Source organism: Podarcis melisellensis, assembly GCF_964234715.1.
Source record: "Podarcis melisellensis genome assembly, chromosome: 18".
Taxonomy (NCBI): Eukaryota; Metazoa; Chordata; class Lepidosauria; order Squamata; family Lacertidae; genus Podarcis; species Podarcis melisellensis.
The window spans coordinates 8,685,800-8,708,200 of record NC_138536.1 but is presented as its reverse complement, the minus strand read 5'-3'; the positions used below and the strand labels follow the sequence as shown (position 1 = coordinate 8,708,200).

Below are 22,401 nucleotides of genomic sequence, written 5' to 3'. Positions count from 1 at the left end.
CGCCAGAAGCGGCTTAGTCCTGCTGGCCACATGACCCGGAAGCTGTACGCCGGCTCCCTCGGCCAGTAAAGCGAGATGAGCGCCGCAACCCCAGAGTCAGCCACGAATGGACCTAACGGTCAGGGGTCCCTTTACCTTTTTTATCTATAAATCTAATAGATATAGGTATCAAGTTTGAGCCCTGACATCTCAGGATCTGGGATACTGCTGACCTGGCGATCCTAGTCCAGAATACTTTTTCATTTTTTTAAAAAAATGAACTTGTGTATGTAATTTTTATTAAATGTTCTGTTTTAGAATTTATAAAGTACTCATTTTTGCATGCTTAAGATATCAGTGACATCACTTCTCTTTCCATGGTTCATTTTGCGTATCATAAATCCCTGCATATTTTTAAAAAACGAAACCATTATTACATCCATCAAAACTTATTTACACTGTTTATCTTAATGCTTCCAGCATTTTCAGCTATACACAGTTGTTTCCCATATATTCAACAAACATTTCCCAATCTTTTCTAAACGTATGTTCTTCTTGTTCTCTTATTCTATAGGTTAAGCCTGCAAGCTGCGCGTATTCTGTCAATTTAAGTTGCAATTCTTCTTTAGTTTGGACCTCGCTCGTTTTCCATTTTGGGCCTAACAAAACACAGGCCGCAGTAGTGGAATACATAAATAACCTTTTTTGACACCTGGGAATTTCAGTCTGGATTATCCCCGACAGAAAGGGCTCTGGCCCAGAATACTTTTTCATTTCTCATCCTGTTAAGGCAATATACAATTCTCCAAATGAGACCACCACCAGAGGGGGAAAAGTCACCTCTCGGTGCATAGTTTATAAATATATCACGTCTTCCCTTAAGGGGGGGTTTGCCCCCCTGCCTCCTCACTTTTCTCCTCCTACAGCCGCAAGGAGTAATAAATTTAATTTCCTGTTCGTTTATTGTTGTGATCATCGATTCTGGATTTTTTTTATTATTATTACTATAAAAAAGATACAATTCAAGATGTAAAAAGAAGAGAGAGAAAGAATGCCAGGCGTGAGAACAATAATCAAAATTACCATTTGCGGCCAGATAACACAAGGTGTGTGTGGATTTAAATTTTCTTTTACTTTATTAAACCAATGAATAAATGAAAAGCACGACATCTGGAGGTCCACAGGTCTCCCATAGAGACCAAGGATTCCTTTCTCTCTCTTCTTTAAAGAGAACACAAATTAGAAGCTGTGCAAAGTGCAAGCCAGTAAGTGCTCCGTGAGATTTGTGTCCTATTAAGTCCTGCTCAGAGTAGACTGGTTGAAATTGATGGACAGGACTCACTCAAGTCCATTAATTTCCATGGGATTGCTCTGATAAGACCAGGCCACATCTGTCCTGTGCATTTTAAGCAATACAGTGGTACCTTGGTTCTCAAACGACTTAATAGTTGAACAACTTGGAACCTAAATGTTGCAAACCCAGAAGTAAGTGTTCCAGTTTGCAAACTTTTTTCAGAAGCCGAATGTGCTCCGTTTTGAGTGTTACGCTTCTGATTTGAGTGCTACACTGAGGTCTGTCTGTTTTTGCTATTTATTTTGTGCTTCTGTTTTTGCGGCTCTTTTTTCATTTTGTTTTTATGACAGCTTGGAACCCAGTCCAGCTACTGATGGATTGATTGTGTGACTGCAGTACATTGTTTATTGCTCTCATTTTATGGATCAATAGTCACATTAGATAGTAAAGTCCATGTAAAATTGCCCTTTTAGGGGTTGTTTTTAAAAGTCTGGAACGGATTAATCCGTTTCGCATTACTTTCTATGGGAAAGCGCGCCTTGGTTTTGGAACGCTTTGGTGTTGGAACAGACTTCTGGAACGGATTAAGTTTGAGAACCAAGGTACCACTGTATCATCCTGCTTTAAGCAGACATGGCTTCTCCCAAAGCATCCTGGGAGGTGTAGTTTTTTAAGGGTGCGTACAGGCATGCTTTCATATTGGCACGGGACTCTGGGAACTGCAGATTTCTTAAGGGGGCCAGAGGGTCCAATCAGCAACCATAACAAAGTTTTCTCAGAATGCTTTGGGGAAAACCACGACTGTTTCAAGTGGGTTGGCTCTGCTTTAAATGCATAGTGCATGGATAGGCAAACTAAGGCCCGAGGGCCGGATCTGGCCCAATCGCCTTCTAAATCCAGCCCACGGACAGTCCGGGAATCAGCGTGTTTTTACATGAGTAGAATGTGTCCTTTTATTTAAAATGCATCTCTGGGTTATTTGTGGGACATAGGAATTCATTCATTTACAGTGGTACCTCGGGTTACATATGCTTCAGGTTACATACGCTTCAGGTTACACACTCCGCTAACCCAGAAATAGTGCTTCAGGTTAAGAACTTTGCTGCAGGATGAGAACAGAAATTGTGCTCCGGCGGAGCGGCAGCAGTGGGAGGCCCCGTTAGCTAAAGTGGTCCTTCAGGTTAAGGACAGTTTCAGGTTAAGTACGGACCTCCGAAGCGAATTAAGTACTTAACCCGAGGTACCACTGTATTTTTTTCCAAAGTATAGTCCGGCCCCCCACAAGGTCTGCAGGACAGTGGGCCGGCCCCCTGCTGAAAAAGTTTGCTGACCCCTGGCGTAGTTCATTTGGGACCTCCTAGATTCCCATCTTTTGGCCTTCTCTGATCCCGGGGGGCTGCATTCCCACCCCCACCCCAAAAGATCTACATTTGCCTAGGTAGATATGCACGAAATTTTCAGCATGCCAATCCCACAGGTTCCTTGCATCAGCAGAATTTGAATTGTGAAGGGGGTTCTCTTTGCCCCTGTGCTGATGACGGATGCCACAGAGGCGGCGAGAAGAATAGGACGTTTATTTCACTATTTCCTTTTAAAGATATGCACATATATATTCACCACCCAACAGGCCCTCTCTTGTTACCGGTGGGTTTTTTAAAAATACAAAAAAATACTTCACTTCCGTGGGTAGAAGGCTCCTCTCAGACACCTTCATGCCAGATAAAAGAATAGGTTTATTTTGCCCTGTGTACTTTGGCCTAAAATCAGCCCTGAGTGCTCACTGGAAGGACAGATCCTGAAGCTGAGGCTCCAAGACTTTGGCCACCTCATGAGAAGAGAAGACTCCCTGGAGAAGACACTGATGCTGGGAAAGATGGAGGGCACAAGGAGAAGGGGACCATAGAGGACGAGATGGTGGGACAGTGTTCTCGAAGCTGCCAGCATGAGTTTGACCAAACTGCGGGAGGCAGTGGAAGACAGGAGTGCCTGGCGTGCTCTGGTCCAGGGGGTCACGAAGAGGCGGACACGACTAGACGACTAAACAACAACAACAAGAATTTTCTTCGTATTTCACATTATGAGGCTTATTTCAATTCTACCTGTTTCACTATTTCACCTTATCTTCCCTATGTACGACATAAATTTTTCCCATTCTTTTTGAAATGTTTCTTCGCCCTGTTGTCAAATTTCCCCTGTTAATTTAGCTATTTCTGCATATTCCATTACCTTCTGCCGCCATTCTTCTACTGTTGGCAATTGCTGTTGTTTCCAAACCTCCAATTCAGGGATTTGGGATTACATGACCCTTGCGGTCCGTTCCAGCCCTACAATTCTTGTTGTTGTTCAGTCATTTAGTCGTGTCCGACTCTTCGTGACCCCCTGGACCAGAGCACGCCAGGCCCTCCTGTCTTCCACTGCCTCCCGCAGTTTGGTCAAACTCATGCTGGTAGCTTCGAGAACACTGTCCCACCATCTCGTCCTCTGTTGTCCCCTTCTCCTTGTGCCCTCCATCTTTCCCAACATCAGGGTCTTTTCCAGGGGGTCTTCTCTTCTCATGAGGTGGCCAAAGTCTTGGAGCCTACAATTCTAGGACCCCACGAAACTTCAGAAACGGTGCTTTGAGATGTATACAGGCAACCCATTTTTTGTGTTCCCCCTTCGCCTGCATGGAATGTCTCCAAACGTGCTCTGTGCTGGAGCTGAGTTAAATCCAAGCGGATCGTGCCCCTGATGCGCATCAAAAGACAAAGCTTGCGCGCCTTTTGTCAGCGGCTCATGCTCTGCTCCATGTGGCAGCGATGTCAAGTGTTGTGACAGGGACAGAACACGCTTGAGGGCACGAGCAGGTCAGAGTTCACTCTGGAAGGTGCAGAAGGCATTTGGGTACCTTGTAATCGCCGAGTCTGGAAGAAGCTGCTGGTATTCTTTTTTGGGGAGGGTGTGTGAATTTTGCTGCTTCTATTTCACTGGACACTTACCTGCCTGCAAGAATCTTCCCCACAATGAGACAAGGCTAAAAAGACATTTTCAGTCAAGGAAGACGAGGCAATTCAGGGAAATACTGTAAGTTGAAGTTGGGGTGGGGAAATTATATCTAGATGCTAGAGAGAGAATGCAGATGACAAAACCTTGATGGCAGAAAGTGAGGGGGAATTAAAGAACCTTTTAATGAGGGTGGAAGAGGAGAGCGCAAAATATGGTCTGAAGCTCAACATCAAAAAAAACTAAGATCATGGCCACTGGGCCCATCACCTCCTGGCAATTAGAAGGGGGAAGAAATGGAGGCAGTGAGAGATTTTACTTTCTTGGGCTCCATGATCACTGCAGATGGTGACAGCAGTCACGAAATTAAAATTATGCCTGCTTCTTGGGAGAAAAGCAATGACAAACCTAGACAGCATCTTAAAAAGCAGAGACATCACCTTGCCAACAAAGGTCCGTATAGTTAAAGCTATGGTTTTCCCAGCAGTGATGTATGGAAGTGAGAGCTGGACCATAAAGAAGGCTGATCGCCGAAGAATTGATGCTTTTGAATTATGGTGCTGGAGGAGACTCTTGAGAGTCCCTTTCCCGCCCCAACCTGGCCACAGTGATCTATGCGACGGTCACCTCCAGGCTTGACTACTGTAATTCGCTCTACGCGGGGCTGCCCTTGAAGCTGTCCCAGAAACTCCAGCGGGTGCAGAATGCTGCAGCGAGGCTCCTCACGGGGTCTCTGCCATGGGAGCATATTCACCCAGTGCTTTTCAAGCTGCACTGGCTCCCGGTGGAGTACAGGGTCAGGTTTAAGGTGCTGCTTTTGACCTTGAAAGCCCTTCACGGCCTAGGACCCTTGTACCTACGGGACCGCCTCTCCTGGTCGGCCCCACAGAGAGCCTCAAGGTCCATAAATAGCAACACCCTAGAGGTCCCAGGTCCTAAAGAAGTCAGATTAGCCTCAACCAGAGCCAGGGCCTTCTCAACACTGGCCCCGGCCTGGTGGAACGCTCTGCCTCATGAGACCAGGGCCCTGCGGGATCTGATTTCTTTCCGCAGGGCCTGTAAGACAGAGTTGTTCTGCCTGGCCTTTGGCTTGGAGCCAATTTGATTCCCTCCCCCTCTTTTTTCTTTTTTCCTTTCTCCTTCTGTGTTGAGGCTGCATTTTAATACTTTAATGTCTCAATATTTTAATGTTGTATTTTAACCTTGTTTTTAAGTTTTATTCATTCAACTTGTTTTTATTATTGCTTGTTAGCTGCCCTGAGCTCGGCCTTGGCTGGGGAGGGCGGGGTATAAATAAAAATTATTATTTTTTTTTATTATTATTATTATATTGTATGTTGAAAAGTCTCAATAAAAATATTTTAAAAGGGAATTGCTGTGCTGTGAGCAGAATTGGGGTGGGTCTTCTAACAATTCCCAGTGCCCACAGCAAACCACACAATTCCCAGGATTTTGATCTTTCCATTCAAACGAATCTCAAAGTGGCTTACAAACAATAAACAAGAATAACATAATAGAGCATCAGAAATAAATGCTCATATGAAAAAAAGAAACACATCGGTGGAACAATGGATAGATCAATGGATCTATGAAACGCTGTTTAACGAAACAGCAGCTTAGAATAAGCTAAACAACTACAGCAAACGTCGTATTATATGATTAACAAATCAATGCGGCATTTGTAATCTATAAAACAGTATTAACAACATTATCTAAACAGCGACCCCAAAATCAGCTAAGTGCTGTTAAGTTCAGACACACTCTCCCTAAGTCATAATCTTTTAACCATTTAAAGTGGACCAATGATGCATCGATTGCATGGTGCAACTGGGCCTCTGCAGCAGAAAAATAAATTGTGAGGTCGGTTTTGGGGTGGGGTTCTGCTCATAGCTGTCAACTTACAGGTTTGAAAATAAGGGACCAGCAGCCTCGAAAATAAGGGATCAGCAGCCAAAATAAGGGATTTTCCAAGAAAGCCCAGCCAGCAGCCAAACGAAGCCTCAAGCGGTGGTTCCCACAGCGCAGCAACCCGGCAAAGGGGATGCAGCAAGGAAAACCACCGTCACCTCTCCGCTGGGAAGCGCTGAGCAAAGGCGAGTCCCCAAGCAAGCAGGGAGGGAGGGAGGGAGGGAGGGAGAGGAGCTGCTTCCTTTGAAACCCGGGAAATTTAAGGGACATCATCAATAAGGGACAGCAGCGGGACACGGCGCTGGGATAAGGGAGTTTCCCGCCAAATAAGGGACAGTTGACAACTATGGTTCTGCTTGGTTTGGGTTCCGACTGTAAGTTACCCAGAGCCGATTTGGGACAGGACCCGATGTGAGGAACTCTTTCTCTCTGCCTGGCATCTGTCTCTCCTTATTTCACTTCCTGTCTCGTTAGTTTGAAATTTACTGAAATATTGAAATAGCAGAGCCACAGCTGTGCTCGGGTGATTTCCTCCCCTTCCAAAAAAAACACAAAACCGCAGCCCGCACAAACGCTCTTGATCATAAAGCTGCCTTCTGCTGTTCTTGAGGACAGGGAATGGGTTTACGTGCAGCTGCATAGTTGCAGAGTGCAGATTGCACATGCCTGCTGGGTGTGATGCAGCTGCAGCGAACGCCACCCCCGCCATCCCATAAATGTATTCTGACACTAATGGAAAGGGTGCCAGGTGTGCGTGCAGGAGCCAGGCCCTGTGACCAGCAGGGCTTCGCAGGACTGGGGGCTTCCTAAGTTTGTTCTGAAGAGGCAAGGCGCGGCCGCACAGGTGAGGCCGATTGGTAATTCACAGCACCTGGTGGCAAGAGCCGGGAAGGGATATAAGGTCAGCATTTCCCTTCGGCTCTTTGCCACAGCAACACGTCCCCTGCCCTGCTGTGTTTGACTTTGTGACTCCCTGCTTCTCGATCCTTGGACCCTTGGCTTCTTGACTCCCGGCTCCCAGACCCTCGGACTCTTCGCTTCCCAACTCCAGGCTTGTGGACTCCCGTTCCTGCTCCCACCCCGCCAACTTTCACCCTTTCCCGATGTCCTTCGCCAGGACTTTGAATGTCCCGATCAACCATTAAACCAGCAAACCACATGATGGGTGAATTTTAAGGCCTGTGGCTGTTCCAGAATTTTGTTGCCTCTCTGTCCCCAGCCCTAAAAGGTACAGGGACCCCTGACCATTAGGTCCAGTCGTGGCCGACTCTGGGGTTGCGGCGCTCATCTCGCTTTACAGGCTGAGGGAGCCGACGTTTGTCCGCAGACAGTTTTCCCGGGTCATGTGGCCAGCATGACTAAGCCACTTCTGGTGATCCTAGGACCCCTGACTTCGTGACTCCTTCCTTCCTGATCCTTGGACCCTTGACTTCGTGACTCCTTCCTTCCTGATCCTCGGACCCTTAACTTTGTGACTCCTTGCTTCTTGATTCTCGGACCCTTGACTTCATGACTCCCTGCTTCCTGACCCTCAGACCCTTGACTTTGTGACTCCTTGCTTCTTGTCCCCGGACCCTTGACTTCGTGACTCCTTGCTTCCTGACCCTCGGACCCTTGGCTTCTTGACTTCCGGCTCTCTGACCCTCAGACTCTTGGCTTCCTGACTCCTGCCTTCTGGACTCCCATTCCTGCTCCCACCCCGCCATCTTGCCCCCGGTCCTGACACCCCCAGCTTTGATCGCCCGTGAACTGGACTGTGACAAAGGGTCCGTAAGGGATGGGGAAATTCAGGCCACGGGGCCAGGTGTCTCTGTATCTGGCCCCCGGAATCCTCTCCAAGGCCCTGCACCTTTCCCAGGCCATGCCCCCTCACCAGCCCTGATCTGCATCCCTTTGGGTGCACTTTCTGGTCGTTGCTGAGCTGCCATGACAGGTTGAAAAGGTTGGTGTGAGCATGGAGCTCGCTGTACGAAACCCGGGAGTCTCTTTCGTTGCACTGGTTCCCACGCCTGGTCAGTGACGAGAACAAGCCGTGTGCATGTTCCCTCCATCTCTTACGGCGATGTGTTTATTTCTGCGTAGAAACCCCCTTCGCAAGCGCCATTTTGCACCTTAGCAGGGCTGTTGCGGACTGGTTGGATGCAGAGGAACCCCCAAAAGATGAAGGCTCAGAGCCTGGGGTTTGGTGGTGGGATGACGACGTGTGGGCAGAGGGAGAAGACCGGGGGGAGGAGGTGTTGGAAGCTGTAGGGGCAACAGGGTTTGGTGAGCAGGAAGAGGCTGAGGCAGAGAGCAGTCCAGAATCAAAGGCAGAGAGGGGTCTGGTTGGTGAAGAGTCCATCCTGCTGCAATGAGCTCCCTTCCCCACTTGTCTCCCAGAATCAGAAGAGGCGTGAAGAGCGCCAAGGGGAAGTTAGCTTCTTGCTGGCCCAGTCTCAGGTTGCTTGGCTGGAGGAAGACAGGGACCTTTGGTCTCGGTGACTGATCCACGGAGGCAAGACATGCCGGAGACGAATGCTGTGCTCATTGGGCTTGACATTCCTGTGCAGATCCCCCCCCCTTTTTTTTGCTAATAAAGTGTTAGCTCCAACTTCCACAGTGTGATTTATTGCTGGCTGTATTGCTCCTTTCCGCCACTCAAGAAAGGAGATATAGTGGTGGAGTTCTGTAGATTGTAGGATGTTTGGCTACGCAGGAATAGGCAGCTGTGGTTTTCAGTGGCTGATGTCACACAGAGGGAGAACGGGGGTCAGTCTCCTCCCTCTTGAGTGGCCTGGCTCCCACTCAGGGAAGACTCAAATTCAGGCTGCAGCTCCTACCAAAATGTTTAATGCTCAGATCGGTGTGATCCGTGCGTTGAAAAGCACAGCAGGTGCTATGCATGGCTCTGCAAGCCAAGATGTTGATCCAACCCATCACATGTTCCCGTTGTAAGGTGGAAAATGTAAAGATAAAGGACCCCTGACAGTTAAGTCCAGTCGCAGACGACTCTGGGGTTGCGATGCTCATTTCGCTTTACTGGCCAAGGGAGCCGTTGTTTGTCCGCAGACAGTTTTTCCGGGTCATGTGGCCAGCATGACTAAGCCACTTCTGGTGAAACCAGAGCAGCGCACGGAATCACCGTTTACCTTCCCGCCGCTGTGGTACCTATTTATCTACTTGCACTTTGACGTGCTTTCGAACTGCTAGGTGGGCAGGAGCAGGGACCGAGCAACGGGAGCTCACCCCGTCGCAGGGATTCGAGCCGCCGACCTTCTGATTGGCAAGCCCAAGAGGCTCAGTAGTTTAGACCACAGCGCCACCCGGGTCCCTATTGTAAGGCAAAGGGGCATCAGTTTCACATTTCACCCATCGTATCTGTTATAAATAATAGGATGTTAAACCCACATAGCTCTGCAATCTTCATAGAATCGTACAGTTGGAAGGGACCCCACAAGTCATCTAGTCTAACCCCCTACAATGCAGGAATCTCAACTAAAGCATCCATGACAGAGGGCCTTCTGGTGGTTCCCTCGCTGCGAGAAGCCACGTTACAGGGAACCAGGCAGAGGGCCTTCTCGGTGGTGGCGCCCGCCCTGTGGAACGCCCTCCCACCAGATGTCAAAGAGAACAACAACTACCAGATTTTTAGAAGACATCTGAAGGCAGCCCTGTTTAGGGAAGCTTTTAATGTTTGGTGTATGACAGTATTTTAATATTTTGTTGGAAGCTGCCCAGAGTGGCTGGGGAATAAATAATAAATTGTTGTTGTTGTTGTTGTTGTTGTTGTTATCCAAACACTGCTTAAAAACCTCCAAGGAAGGAGAGTCCACAACCTCCTGAGGGAGACCGTTCCACAGTCTTAACAGCTCTTACTGTCAGAAAGTTCTTCCTGGTGTTTAGTCGGAATCTCATTCCTTGTAATGTGAAGCCCTGAGTTCGAGTCCTACCCTCCAGAGCAGGAGAAAACAAGACTTCTCAATCCTCCATATGACAGAGATATCTGAAGATGGCTATCATATCTCCTCTCGGTTTCCTCTTTTCCAGTCTAAACATACCTAATTCCCTCCGCAATTCAGCATGTGTCTTAATTTCCAGACCCTTGACAACTTGGTTGCCTTCCTCGGCACACATTATATGCTGCCAAATGCTTAAACAGGTGTGCAATAAGGCAAACTAATAGTTAAAGAGCGAAGCAACAAACCTTAGGTTTGCTGGTTTTTGAAAGCTTACAAATTTGTTTTTAAAATCCGTACATTTTGACTCTTTCTTTACTCATCATTTGTGAAATATTTCAAGTTATTCAATATTCTCTCCCACCCCTTTCTGTTTCTTGCACATAAAGGTCCCCCCGAGTTCATCAAGAATCCTGTGGACCAGATCGGGGTCTCGGGAGGGGTCGCATCCTTCGTCTGCCAAGCGAGGGGAGACCCCAAGCCCCGCGTGACCTGGAACAAGAAGGGGAAGAAAGTGAACTCCCAGAGGTTTGAGGTAAGCGTCTCCTGCCTTTACAGGGGAGAGAATAAGGGCACCCTAGCATCCTGGAGTCGGAAGGCACCCCGGGGTCATTTAGTCCAACCCCTGCGATGGAAAAAAAATTAGATTCTTGACATGGGAGCATTTAGGGCTCTAGTGTTGCTTCAAACACCTCTGTTGTTTGCGTCTTTTTAAAATGCTCTCAAGGGTCTTATGTTTAGATCAGGGGTGCCCAAACTTTTTTCAAAGAGGGCCAGATTTTCAAAGAGGGCCAGTTTTGTTGAAGTGAACATGAACAACAACTACCAGACTTTTAGAGGACATCTGAAGGCAGCCCTGTTTAGGGAAGCTTTTAATGTTTGAGGCATTACTGTGTTTTAATATTGTGTTGGAAGCCGTCCAGAGTGGCTGGGGAAGCCCAGCCAGATGGGCGGGATATAAATAATAAATTATTATTATTATTATGCGTGAGGGCCAACCAAAGTTGTTGACTTTTTTAAGGATTGAAATTGTTCCGCTTTTTTAAGGATTTGACCCCGAGAAATAAACTGCCACAGGGGCCAGATAAAACCTGGATTAGGCCCTCCGAAACGGACTTTGGACATTCCTGGTTTAGATGATGTTTAGGAGGTGATTTATAAATCAGTGATTATAATCAGTGGTTCGTGTGTTGGAGGAGGACCAGGGAAACCAGGGTGGAAATCCCTGCTTGGCCACATGAAGCTCACAGGATGACCACATTCTCTCCACCTCAGCCCTACCTCACAGAGTTGTTGTGGGAGAGAACCATGTACATCACATTGAGCTCCTCGGGTTGTTGGGAGAGGAACTGGGAGCCAGGTTCGAATCCCGGAGAAACAAACTGGGTGTCCTTCAGCCAGTTGCTGTCTCTCAGCCTACCTCACAGGCTTGCTGAGAAGAGACAGTGGTACCTCGGGATGCGAACGTGATCCGTTCCGGAGCCCCGTTGGCACCCTGAACAGAACGTAAGACGCAATAGCGCATCTGCACGGGTCGTGTCTCGCCACTTCCACGTATGTGCGTGACGTCATTTTGACGGTCTGCGCATGCGCGAGCGGCGAAACCCAGAAGTAACACGCTCCGTTACTTCCGGGTCGCCGCAGAGCGCAACCTGAAGCGTATTTATCCCGAGGTATGACTGTAAAGTGGGGGGGGGGGGATAGAGCAACAGCAGTGCGTCCTTTTTGGAGGACCGGTAGGATAAAATCGTGCATGTGCAATCTTTGGTCCCTCAAAGTGTTGTTTGAGATGGAAATGCCGCTTAAATTTTTTAAAGCGTCCTTTCGGCGTCTCCAGTGCGTTTTGTTCTGTGCCCCCCTCTCTCGCCACTCGTGCAAAGTCTTTTACGTCTCTTCAGATGTTTCTCTATGCACAAGCTCGTTAGGGAGATGGATTTTCATCTCCTGCACAAAATAGCTGTCGTGCGGTGCAGGAAATAGGAAATCCAAATGGCAAATCTGTTTCTGGGTTGTTTTTTCTTTCTGATGGACTCAGAGGAAGGGCAGTGTGAAGTGTGTATGTGTGTGAGATTTTAGTCCCTGTTTTTGTCAACGTACGTATGCAACAGATTTCTCTCCCGTCGTTTTTAAGGGCAACCTGCAACTCTCAGCCTGGTTTCAAAAGGCTCTCTGTAGTCACTCCGTTGAGACATCTTGAAAGCATTGCTCTTCCTCTGGAAGGCTGCTGAGTGGGGGGAGTGAGATTGGGGGAGTGGGGTGTCAGAAGAGGAAGCAGGGAGAGCAGGAGAGAGAAGGGGTGACAGAGAAAAAAAGAGAAACTGGCAAAAAACGTATACCATATTTTTCGCTCTATAGGACGCACGTTTTCCCCTCCAAAAATTAAGGGGAAATGTGTGTGCGTCCTATGGAGCGAATGCAGGCTCCTTGGCTTCAGCAAAAGCAACGCGAAGCTTCCAGAGCATGGAGGGAGCGCTCCCTCTGCGCTCCGGAGGCTTCGCGTTGCTTTCGCTGAAGCCTAGAGAGCAAGAGGGGTCGGTGCGCACCGACCCCTCTCGCTCTCCAGGCTTCAGGGATAGCCACCTGAAGCCTTCGGAGCGCAGCGCGAGTTCCCACAAGCTTCAGGTTTCTTTCGCTGAAGCCAGGAGAGTCTTGCTCTCCCGGCTTCAGCAAAAGGAAACCGAAGCCTTTGGAGCGCAGCGGGAACTCGCACTGCGCTCCGAAGGCTTCGGGTTCCTTTTGCTGAAGCTGGGGGAGCAAGACTCCTGGCTTCAGCAGAGAGGGAGAGCTGCTCAGCGCCCCTTCAGCCAAGTGGGGGGAGCAATGGAAGGGGGTCCGTTTCTCCTGCCGCTTCACTGAAGGGGCGCTAAGCAGAGAGGGGGTTTTTTTTTTTTCTTGTTCTCCCCCTCTAAAACAAGGTGCGTCCTATGGTCCGGTACGTCCTATAGAGCGAAAAATACGGCAAATACAAATCAAGCGAGTGCTGGAAATGTAAAGAGAAAGAAAGTTCTTTTTATCATATGCTGTATACTGGGAAATGATATATAATGAATTGTAAAAGATGTTTAAAATATCGTTTGTAAAAGAAAAATCCCAGAAGCTTTCCTTTTGGGGAATTACAGGGGCTGAACTACCCAAACTCTATAGAAATTTATTCATGCATGCAACCACAGCGGCAAGAATGTTACTTGCCCAAAAATGGAAAGAAGAAGCAGCTCCAGCGAAAGAAGAATGGATGTGAAAACTCATGGAATATGCAGAAATACTGGAATAAGAAATCAAGATATCGAACTTTTTATAAAAGAATGGAAATGGTTTATTGAACATTTACAAACAAACTGTAAACAGATAAGAACGTTGGTAGGGCTATCGCAATAGCCTGCAGTTTTATAAGAGTATCTATTTAAAGTAGATGAATAAACGAGCAAATTTAAGTTCATTTGGATATGCAGAAAATATTAAAAATAAATTTAAGGAACCGCAGAAAGAGGGAGAAGGAAGTCGAGTTTTGAAATGTTAAAACGATTGTAAAATTATTGAAATGTATAAAACTGAAAATCATAAATAAAAAATATAAAAGAGAGAAAGAAGGGGTGTCAGAGGGGGATGTCAGAGAGAGAACAGTGGTTGACTCAAAATTGCAAGAAGTCAGACCCAAACTATCCATCTTCTGCATGAATGTTATCATTGCACCCTCAGTTTTAAAATACAGCCGTACCTTGGAAGTCGAACGGAATCTGTTCCAGAAGTCCATTCGACTTCCAAAACGTTCAGAAACCAAAGCGCGGCTTCTGATTGGCTGCAGGAAGCTCCTTCAGCCAATCGGAAGCCCCGCCAGATGTTCAACTTCCAAAAGTAGTTCGTAAACCGGAACAGTCACTTCCAGGTTTGCGGCGTTGGGGAGCCAAAAACCTTCGAGAACTAAGCTTTTTGAAAACCAAGGTACAGTGTTATTTCCTTTGAGTCTGAGACAACAAAATACGGGAAGGGGGGGATCAGAGATGTTCTCTGCTAACAGCGACCCCCCCCCCGAAAACTTTTAACACTTACTTTCTCCTCCTCTCCCCGTCTCAGACGATTGAGTTTGACGAAGGGGCCGGCGCTGTCCTGAGGATCCAGCCCCTCCGCACCCCCAGGGACGAAAACATTTACGAATGCGTTGCTCAGAACTCCGTGGCAGAGATCACCGTCAACGCCAAACTGACTGTCCTGAGAGGTAAATTCCTGCGACGGGGCAGATCTTTCATTGCTTGGTGTCTCGTCTCTCCAATATTCCAAGGCTGCTTATCTGGGATAAAGCTCTACAGGGCAAGTTGAATGTGGGTTGGATCTGCCAGTAGAAAATTCCGGCAGACTGAGTTCTTTTAAGGCAAGGGCTGGCGCTGTGACATTTTTAATGCAATTGTCTGTATGCTTTTAATAGGTAGACTTAACTCTATCCATGTTTAATTGTTTTTTAACGATTTCCCCCTATGTCGCCAGCTGTTCTTATTTTTAACTGCCTTAAGTCCATGTCTAATAATAATAATAATAATAATAATAATAATAATAATAGCAGATAGTTCCTGCAGGAAGTTCTGCACCTCCTCATTGTTTTCTCAACAAGGGAACACCTTGCACTTTCTCTTGCTCCCATAAAAAAAAGGTAAAGGTAAGGCGCTGTGGGTTAAACCACAGAGCCTAGGACTTGCCGATCGGAAGGTCAGTGGTTCGAATCCCCGTGACGGGGTGAGCTCCCGTTGCTCGGTCCCTGTCCTGCCAACCTAGCAATTCAAAAGCACGTCAAAGTGCAAGGAGGTAACTAGGTACCGCTCCGGCGGGAAGGTAAACGGTGTTTCCGTGCGCTGCTCTGGTTCGCCAGAAGCAGCTTAGTCATGCTGGCCACATCATGTCAAGCTGTATGCCGGCTTCCTCTGCCAATAAAGCGAGATGAGCGCCGCAACCCCAGAGTCGTCCACAACTGGACCTAATGGTCAGGGGTCCCTTTACCTTTAAGGGACCCCTGACAGTTAAGTCCAGTCGCGGATGACTCTGGGGTTGCGACGCTCATCTCGCTTTACAGGCCGAGGGAGCCGGCGTTTGTCCGCAGACAGTTTTTCCGGGTCATGTGGCCAGCAGGACTAAGCCACTTCTGGCAAAACCATAGCAGTGCACAGAAACGTTGTTTACCTTCCTGCCGGTGTGGTACCTATTTATCTACTTGCACTTTGACGTGCTTTCGAACTGCTAGGTTGGCAGGAGCTGGGACTGAGCAACGGGAGCTCACCCCGTCGCGGCGATTCGAACCGCCAACCTTCTGATCGGCAAGCCCAAGAGGCTCAGTGGTTTAGACCACAGCGCCAACCCCTATTCCCCGTTGCTCCCGTACGTTCAACCAACTGCCACTCTGCCTTGCAAAGGAGCAGGGTGCATTCCTGGAGCTCAGCAAGAGGCCCCCAAGTCCTCGTTCTGCGATGCCAACACGTTGTGCTGCCTAGCCGCCTCCCTCTCCCAGTGAATGGCAAGGTGTCGCTTTGACGAGGATCTCCGCTGTCGGGAGTTAAGCAGGGAGACGTTTCCGTATCAGGCGAAGCACCGCTTTATCTTAACAGCGTCTCAAGGGGCTGGGATTGGAGGGCAACAGATATGTCTTCGCTGCCTTTCCAGTTGTTTGTGATGGTTTCTGGGAAAATGAAATATTACCCTTCTTGTTGTTGGAGCACAGGAAGCTCTTTTACTGCGATAGACTGTCTCCCCTGATATTGCTCTTAATTCTGACTGACAGCGTGTCTCTAGGGTATCGGGCCGAGAGAGGGATTCCTCCCCCCCCCCCATCACTGAACATCTCATCATTTTAAACAGGACTGGATCTGGGGCCTTCTGCCAGCACGCCCAGCCACTGAACTTCTCTTCCCCAAAGCATGACATTTTTTTATTATTTTTTAAAATAAAACTTTAGTCTCCTCCCCCCTCTGCACAATTCACTGTTCTGAGCTCCCTCCTTTAACACCGGCACCCGCTGAGGGTGCATAACTTTGCCACTCCACTGTGTAAGTTGTTGCAGGATCGTTTGGTCAAAACTGCCTTCCATGGATTGTTTGCAGGGACTGCCACGCTGAACTTGCCTTCTTCCAATCAGCCCAGTGGCTGGATCAGTCCCTCGCATCTCTGTTGTTGGGCTCAGTCAATTACGCCTGGTGCAGTGATGACGAGAGAGCAAGTTTGTATACCTTAGACCAGGGGTCAGCAAGCTTTTTCAGCAGGGGGCCGGTCCACTGTCCCTCAGACCTTGGGGGGGGGGCGGACTATGTTTTTTTTTGGGGGGGTGAACGAATTCCTATGCCGCACAAAGAACCTAGAGATGCATTTTAAATAAAACCACAACGGTACCTATTTATCTACTTGCACTTTGACGTGCTTCCGAACTGCTAGGTTGGCAGGAGCTGGGACCGAGCAACGGGAGCTCACCCCGTCGCAGGGATTCGAACCACCAACCTTCTGATCAGCAAGCCTAAGAGGCTCAGTGGTTTAGACCACAGCGCCACCCGCATATATTTGCGATAGTTTCCATGCCACACCCCAAAGCGATTTGCTACTATGCTGCAAAATGTGGTCATGTAGAGTGCGTCAGCCTGTTAAGAGCACCAGCCAGCCAGCTATTCCTTTTCCAAGATGTGCCATTCCATGTGTTCTGCTGCTCAGTTTCCAATTTCTTTCCCCTCTGTGGGCAGTCAGTTCTGTGGCTTCCTGGGAATTGCTCAGTCCTTATTGGGCAGGTTTCGAGTCTACGCACACTTAAGATGTTGCTGTATTTCTGCAAATTTTGGAATCCCCTACACCCCCCCAAAAAAAAGAAAGCTTCTTTCCACGCAGATTTTCCCAGGTTCACTCCTCAGCATCTCTAGGTAGGGCTGAGAAAGACCAGTTTGAAATCTTGGAGAGCAGCTGCCAGTCAGTGTAGACAATATTGGGCTAGGTGAACCAGAAGTCTGAAGCCGTATAATTGTAGCCTTATTGGAGTTCACCGATAGGGTCTGCGTTGCTCCCGAGAGGGAGGAAGGAAGTTCAATGACACCGAGGTTTGGTTCAGAGAAAGAGTTTATTCTGCTCTCCGGATAGCAGAAGGCACTTGCGTGGTCAGTCCACAGCAAGTCCAAAGAAATGAGAAATTTCATGCAGTATATATATCCTCCAGACACCCTCTCCCTCCTTCCCCAGGAATCCAACCACGTCAGCCTATACACGCAGGTTGACATCACATATGTTCCTGCTCCGGCACTCTTAACCATAAAAGGGTATTCCTTCCTATACTTCTGATCATAAAAGGTTTTTCCTTCCTACACTCATATCTCGGAGCAAGAGGTCACCATCTCCAAGAACACCCTCTGGCGCTGTTCCCAGACTAGGTCTGTGTGTGTTTGTGGTCAGGATATAAGATAAGGCACAGACGTGTCTTCCCTGTTCTACTGGTACAGTCAAGGCCATCCTTGCCATCACAAACTGATAAAGGAGAGGGCTCTGAGCACTTGTTTATACAGCTGGGTTTTGGCTCAAGAGCTCAAGTTAAAGCATTTTAGTTAAGGAAAAATAGGGATTTTGGTGCAGTTTCAAACTGCCTGCACAGTCAATTTTGGGTTTGGGAAACCCATTCCTTCAATATTACTGCTTAAATCAGCTCTTTATTCAGAGTCACGAGGGCTGACTCTTTAGGGGATGAGCTGTAGCTCATATGTGGAGTGCAGAAGGCTCCAAGTTCAAGCATATTCCAGTAAGTCCGGGAGAGAACCCCTCTCAGAAATACTGGAGAGCTGCTGCCAGCCAGTGTAGACAACACTGGGCTAGATGGAGCAATTGGTCTATGTCAGTAGAAGGCATATTCCAACGTTACCATTACTAACAACTTAAAAACACAGTAGCGGAGTATAACGTCATGCAATGTATGAATACGAGTAATATTTATTCGTGAAGCCGGAGCCATTATGAAATAAAATACATTAAACAGAATTAAAAACACCCAGTAAAAATAGTCATTAAAACCAGGGCTTCTTTTAGATAAGAGTTGGAGTTTAACTTCTCATCCCCCACAGACTTTCCTCCTTAAAATCGCCGCTTTCGAGGCAAAAACTGGCCACTTTTTCAAACGTGTGTCAGGGGGACCTATCCCCTAACAAAAAGTTAAATCAGATACCTGATCAGTCTCTCTCACCTGAGAGATCCGAGTCTTTGAGCAAGCCTGCTTCTGCTATACAGTGGTACCTCGGGTTACATATGCTTCAGGTTACAGACTCCGCTAACCCAGAAATAGTGCTTCAGGTTAAGAACTTTGCTTCAGGATGAGAACAGAAATCATGCTCTGGCGGCGTGGTGGCAGCGGAAGGCCCCATTAGCTAAAGTGGTGCTTCAGGTTAAGAACAGTTTCAGGTTAAGAACGGACCTCCGGAACGAATTAAGTACTAAACCTGAGGTACCACTGTATAAAAAGCAAAGAAACAATAAATGATAAGGGGGAAGAAATGGGAAAACACCAATATTAATCACAACTTCCGTATTTCCTGAGCTAGCGTGGATGATCAACGTTGGGCATCTTGAGTCCAAAGCGCAGGAAATAAAATCATAGAATTGAGAAGGGACCAGAAATGTGCATGTTTTCCTCAGTAGCCCAAATCCGTAGGTTCCGAAACCACCACAACAAATGTATATTTCCCCCCCAAATATTTCCATCACTCGGCTGCCAGAATTCCTGCCTGCAGCCGACACCCGGATCAAAAGTTCTTCAGAGCAACGAGCTTTCATGCTGTCAGTCTGCATATTCACTACAGAGAGCTCTGCTAACATCTGCGGGCCTGCAGTCGGGATGGCTGCGCCAGATGCAAGCCTAGACTCTTATTTAAGGCTTCTCCCCACATTCCTGGGACACGGGTGGCGCTGTGGGTTAAACCACAGAGCCTAGGGCTTGCCGATCGGAAGGTCGGCGGTTCGAATCCCCACAATGACAGGGTGAGCTCCCGTTGCTCAGTCCCTGCTCCTGCCCACCTTGCAGTTCAAAAGCACGTCAAAGTGCAAGTAGATAAATAGGTACCACTCCGGTGGGAAGGTAAACGGCGTTTCCGTGCGCTACTCTGGTTCGCCAGAAGCGGCTTAGTCATGTGGCCACATGACCCAGAAGCTGTACGCCGGCTCCCTCGGCCAGTAAAGCGAGATGAGCGCCGCAACCCCAGAGTCGGCCACGACTGGACCTAATGGTCAGGGGTCCCTTTACCTTTTTACCCACATTCCTAGGAGTGAGCAATGGCAAAAAGCAACAACAAGAAAAACGGGGGAAAGGCCGTCTCCCCCCCCCCAAAAAAAAACAACTGGGGAAAAGAACAAGGTAGCAAAACAAACAAGCACAAATAATGAACATTAAGTACTGGAGCGCTGATAGCGAATAAATCACATAGCGGGCACTGTTTTAAATGGATCCTTAGTGCTGTGGTGGGGGAGCCCTCTTTGGTGACAAATACAAATGTGCGGAAAGAGCGGGGTTGGGGGGGGAATAGATCAAGGGAAGTAATAGTGCCACTGTATTCTGCTCTGGTCAGACCTCACCTGGAGTACTGTGTCCAGTTCTGGGCACCACAGTTCAAGAAGAACACTGACAAACTGGAAGGTGTCCAGAGGAGGGCAACCAAAATGGTCAAAGGCCTGGAAACGATGCCTTATGAGGAAGGGCTAAGGGAGCTGGGCATGTTTAGCCTGGAGAAGAGGAGGTTAAGGGGTGATATGATAGCCATGTTCCAATATAGAAAAGGATGTCACATAGAGGAGGGAGAAAGGTTGTTTTCTGCTGCTCCAGAGAAGCAGACACGGAGCAATGGATCCAAACTACAAGAAAGAAGATTCCACCTAAACATTAGGAAGAACTTCCTGACAGTAAGAGCTGTTTGACAGTGGAATTTGCTGCCAAGGAGTGTGGTGGAGTCTCCTTCTATGGAGGTCTTTAAGCAGAGGCTTGACAGCCATATGTCAGGAGTGCTCTGAAGGTTTTTCCTGCTTGGCAGGGGGTTGGACTCCATGGCCCTTGGGGTCTCTTCCAATTCTAGGATTCTATGATATTACGCAAGGCTGGAATTGCCCTGCAACTGCAGCTGTTCAAGCTCTGGGCCTCTGCAAGCTCCACAGCTGTCGCTCGTCTGGGGTGGGGACCCACGAAGCAGTCTGCCTTGTCTCCCCCTCCGTTGGGGGCTGGCAAACAGGCAAAAGTGTCAGCCGAGGAGGGACCCGGCTGACAAGGGGGGGTTGCCACCGAACAGCTGGCACGCTCATTACGCGGCCGACTAGTGCTTCCCGGTTCAAACACAGCCGACATCCCCTCGCTGGGCTCTCAAAGCTTCGTTAGGTGATGTGCTAATTGCTGCGGCTCTCTCCGGCTAGCAAAAAAAGGGGGCCACCCAGCCGGAAAAAATCTGCTGGCGTTAAGCAGAAGTTGTCTGCGTCACCCCACCCCACCCCCACCCCCCACTGGCCCGCTGCCAGAACTGGAGAGTGGGGAATAAGAATAATAAAAGTCCTTTCCTCCATGAATTTGCATCCTGGGAGCTCTGAGCTGTTGCGTGGGGGCAGCAGGAACCCCATCTTGGGGGGGGCTGAGCAGGAATGTTGGGGGCTGAGTGAGCTGCTGCAACGCTGGACGCCTCTAGACAACCTGTTAATTGAGCATATTTATCCTGATTTGTTGCCAGGCAGATTAGACATCAGTGGCTTGTTTAGTGAGCATGCATCGTTCATTTGTTTGCGTGGAGTTTAGAAGGTGGGTAGGCCGACTAAGGCCCGGGGGCCGGATCCGGCCCAATCGCCTTCTCATTCCGGCCCGCGGACGGTCCAGGAATCAGCGTGTTTTTACATGAGTAGAATGTGTCCTTTTATTTAAAATGCATCTCTGCATTATTTGTGGGGCATAGGAATTTGTTCATTTATTTTTTCAAAATAATGTCTGAGGGATAGTGGACCGGCCCCCTGCTGAAAAAGTTTGCTGACCCCTGGTTTAGAAGATGCTGCGTCAAAGCAAGGAGGACAAAGATGGCGAAGGGTCTGGACACCAAGCCTTGTGAGGAGCGGTTGAAGGAGTTGGGGATGTTTAGCTTGGAAAAGTGGAGACAGACAGGAGGATAGGATAGTCGTCTTCAAATATCTCAAGGGCTGTCCCATGGAAGAGGAAGCATGCTTATATTCTCCTGCTCTGGAGGGTAGGATTCGAACCCATGGCTTCCATTTACAAAAGAATGAGATTCCGACTCAACACCAAGACGAACTTTCTGGTCATAGGAGCTGTTCCACAGTGAAAAAGACTCTCTCAGAAGGTGGTGGACTCTTATTTGCTGGAAGTTTTTAAACAAAGGTTGGTTGGCCATCTGTCAGGGATTCTTAAACTGTGAATCCTGCATTACAGGGGGCTAGTCTAGATGACTCTTTGGGATCCCTTACAATGCTGCAATTCAGTGATTCGTTGACCTTTCATCCAGGGCTTCCCTGTGCAAAATCTTCTATACAAGATCTCAAAGTAGCTGTCTTATTCCAAAACAATTTCAGAAATAGACTGGGAAGAGAAGTTGCTGAGTTGCAACTTACTACCAAACTTAAAACCATGGAGAGACCTGGTCTGAATAGAGACATTGGATTCTTATCTCATTATACAGGATAAAGCTATTTTTAGCCATCTCACCCCTTGCTTTTTCCTGTAAGACCAATCGCAGTCGTTAACAGGTTTACCACACCTATCAGCCAATCACCCATTCCCACCATCCTTCTGAGTAATCCCCCTCCCCACCCTCTCACTATATATAAGGGTCTGGGGACTTCTGTTTCAGTGTATCTGAAGAAGTGTGCATGCACACGAAAGCTCATACCAAGAACAAACCTAGTTGGTCTCTCAGGTGCCACTGGTCCCCTCACCTCCTGGCAAATAGAAGGGGAAGAAATGGAGGCAGTGAGAGATTTTACTTTCTTGGGCTCCATGGTCACTGCAGATGGTGACAGCAGTCATGAAATTAAAAGACGCCTGCTTCTTGGGAGAAAAACGATGACAAACCTGGACAGCATCTTAAAAAGCAGAGACATCACCTTGAAGACAAAGGTCCGTATAGTTAAAGCTCTGGTTTTCCCAGTAGTGATGTATGGAAGTGAGAGCTGGACCATAAAGAAGTCTGATCGCCAAAGAATGGATGCTTTTGAATTCTGGTGCTGGAGGAGACTCTTCAGAGTCCCATGGACTGCAAGAAGAGCAAACCTCTCCATTCGGAAGGAAATCAGCCCTGAGTGCTCACTGGAAGGACAGATCCTGAAGCTGAG

The 22,401-nt window shown here is 48.1% G+C and overlaps 1 protein-coding gene across 14 annotated transcripts in view; it reads left to right on the top strand.

Annotated features, from left to right (window-relative positions):
• Window positions 1-22,401, top strand: part of PTPRS (protein tyrosine phosphatase receptor type S) — a 305,911-nt gene that overhangs the window by 132,918 nt on the left and 150,592 nt on the right. For all 14 annotated transcript variants that reach the window (XM_081895351.1, XM_081895349.1, XM_081895354.1 and 11 more), the window contains 2 exons: window positions 10,488-10,633; window positions 14,170-14,311. In XM_081895351.1, the coding sequence (XP_081751477.1) occupies window positions 10,488-10,633; window positions 14,170-14,311 (288 nt within the window). The remainder of the gene's footprint in view (window positions 1-10,487; window positions 10,634-14,169; window positions 14,312-22,401) is intronic.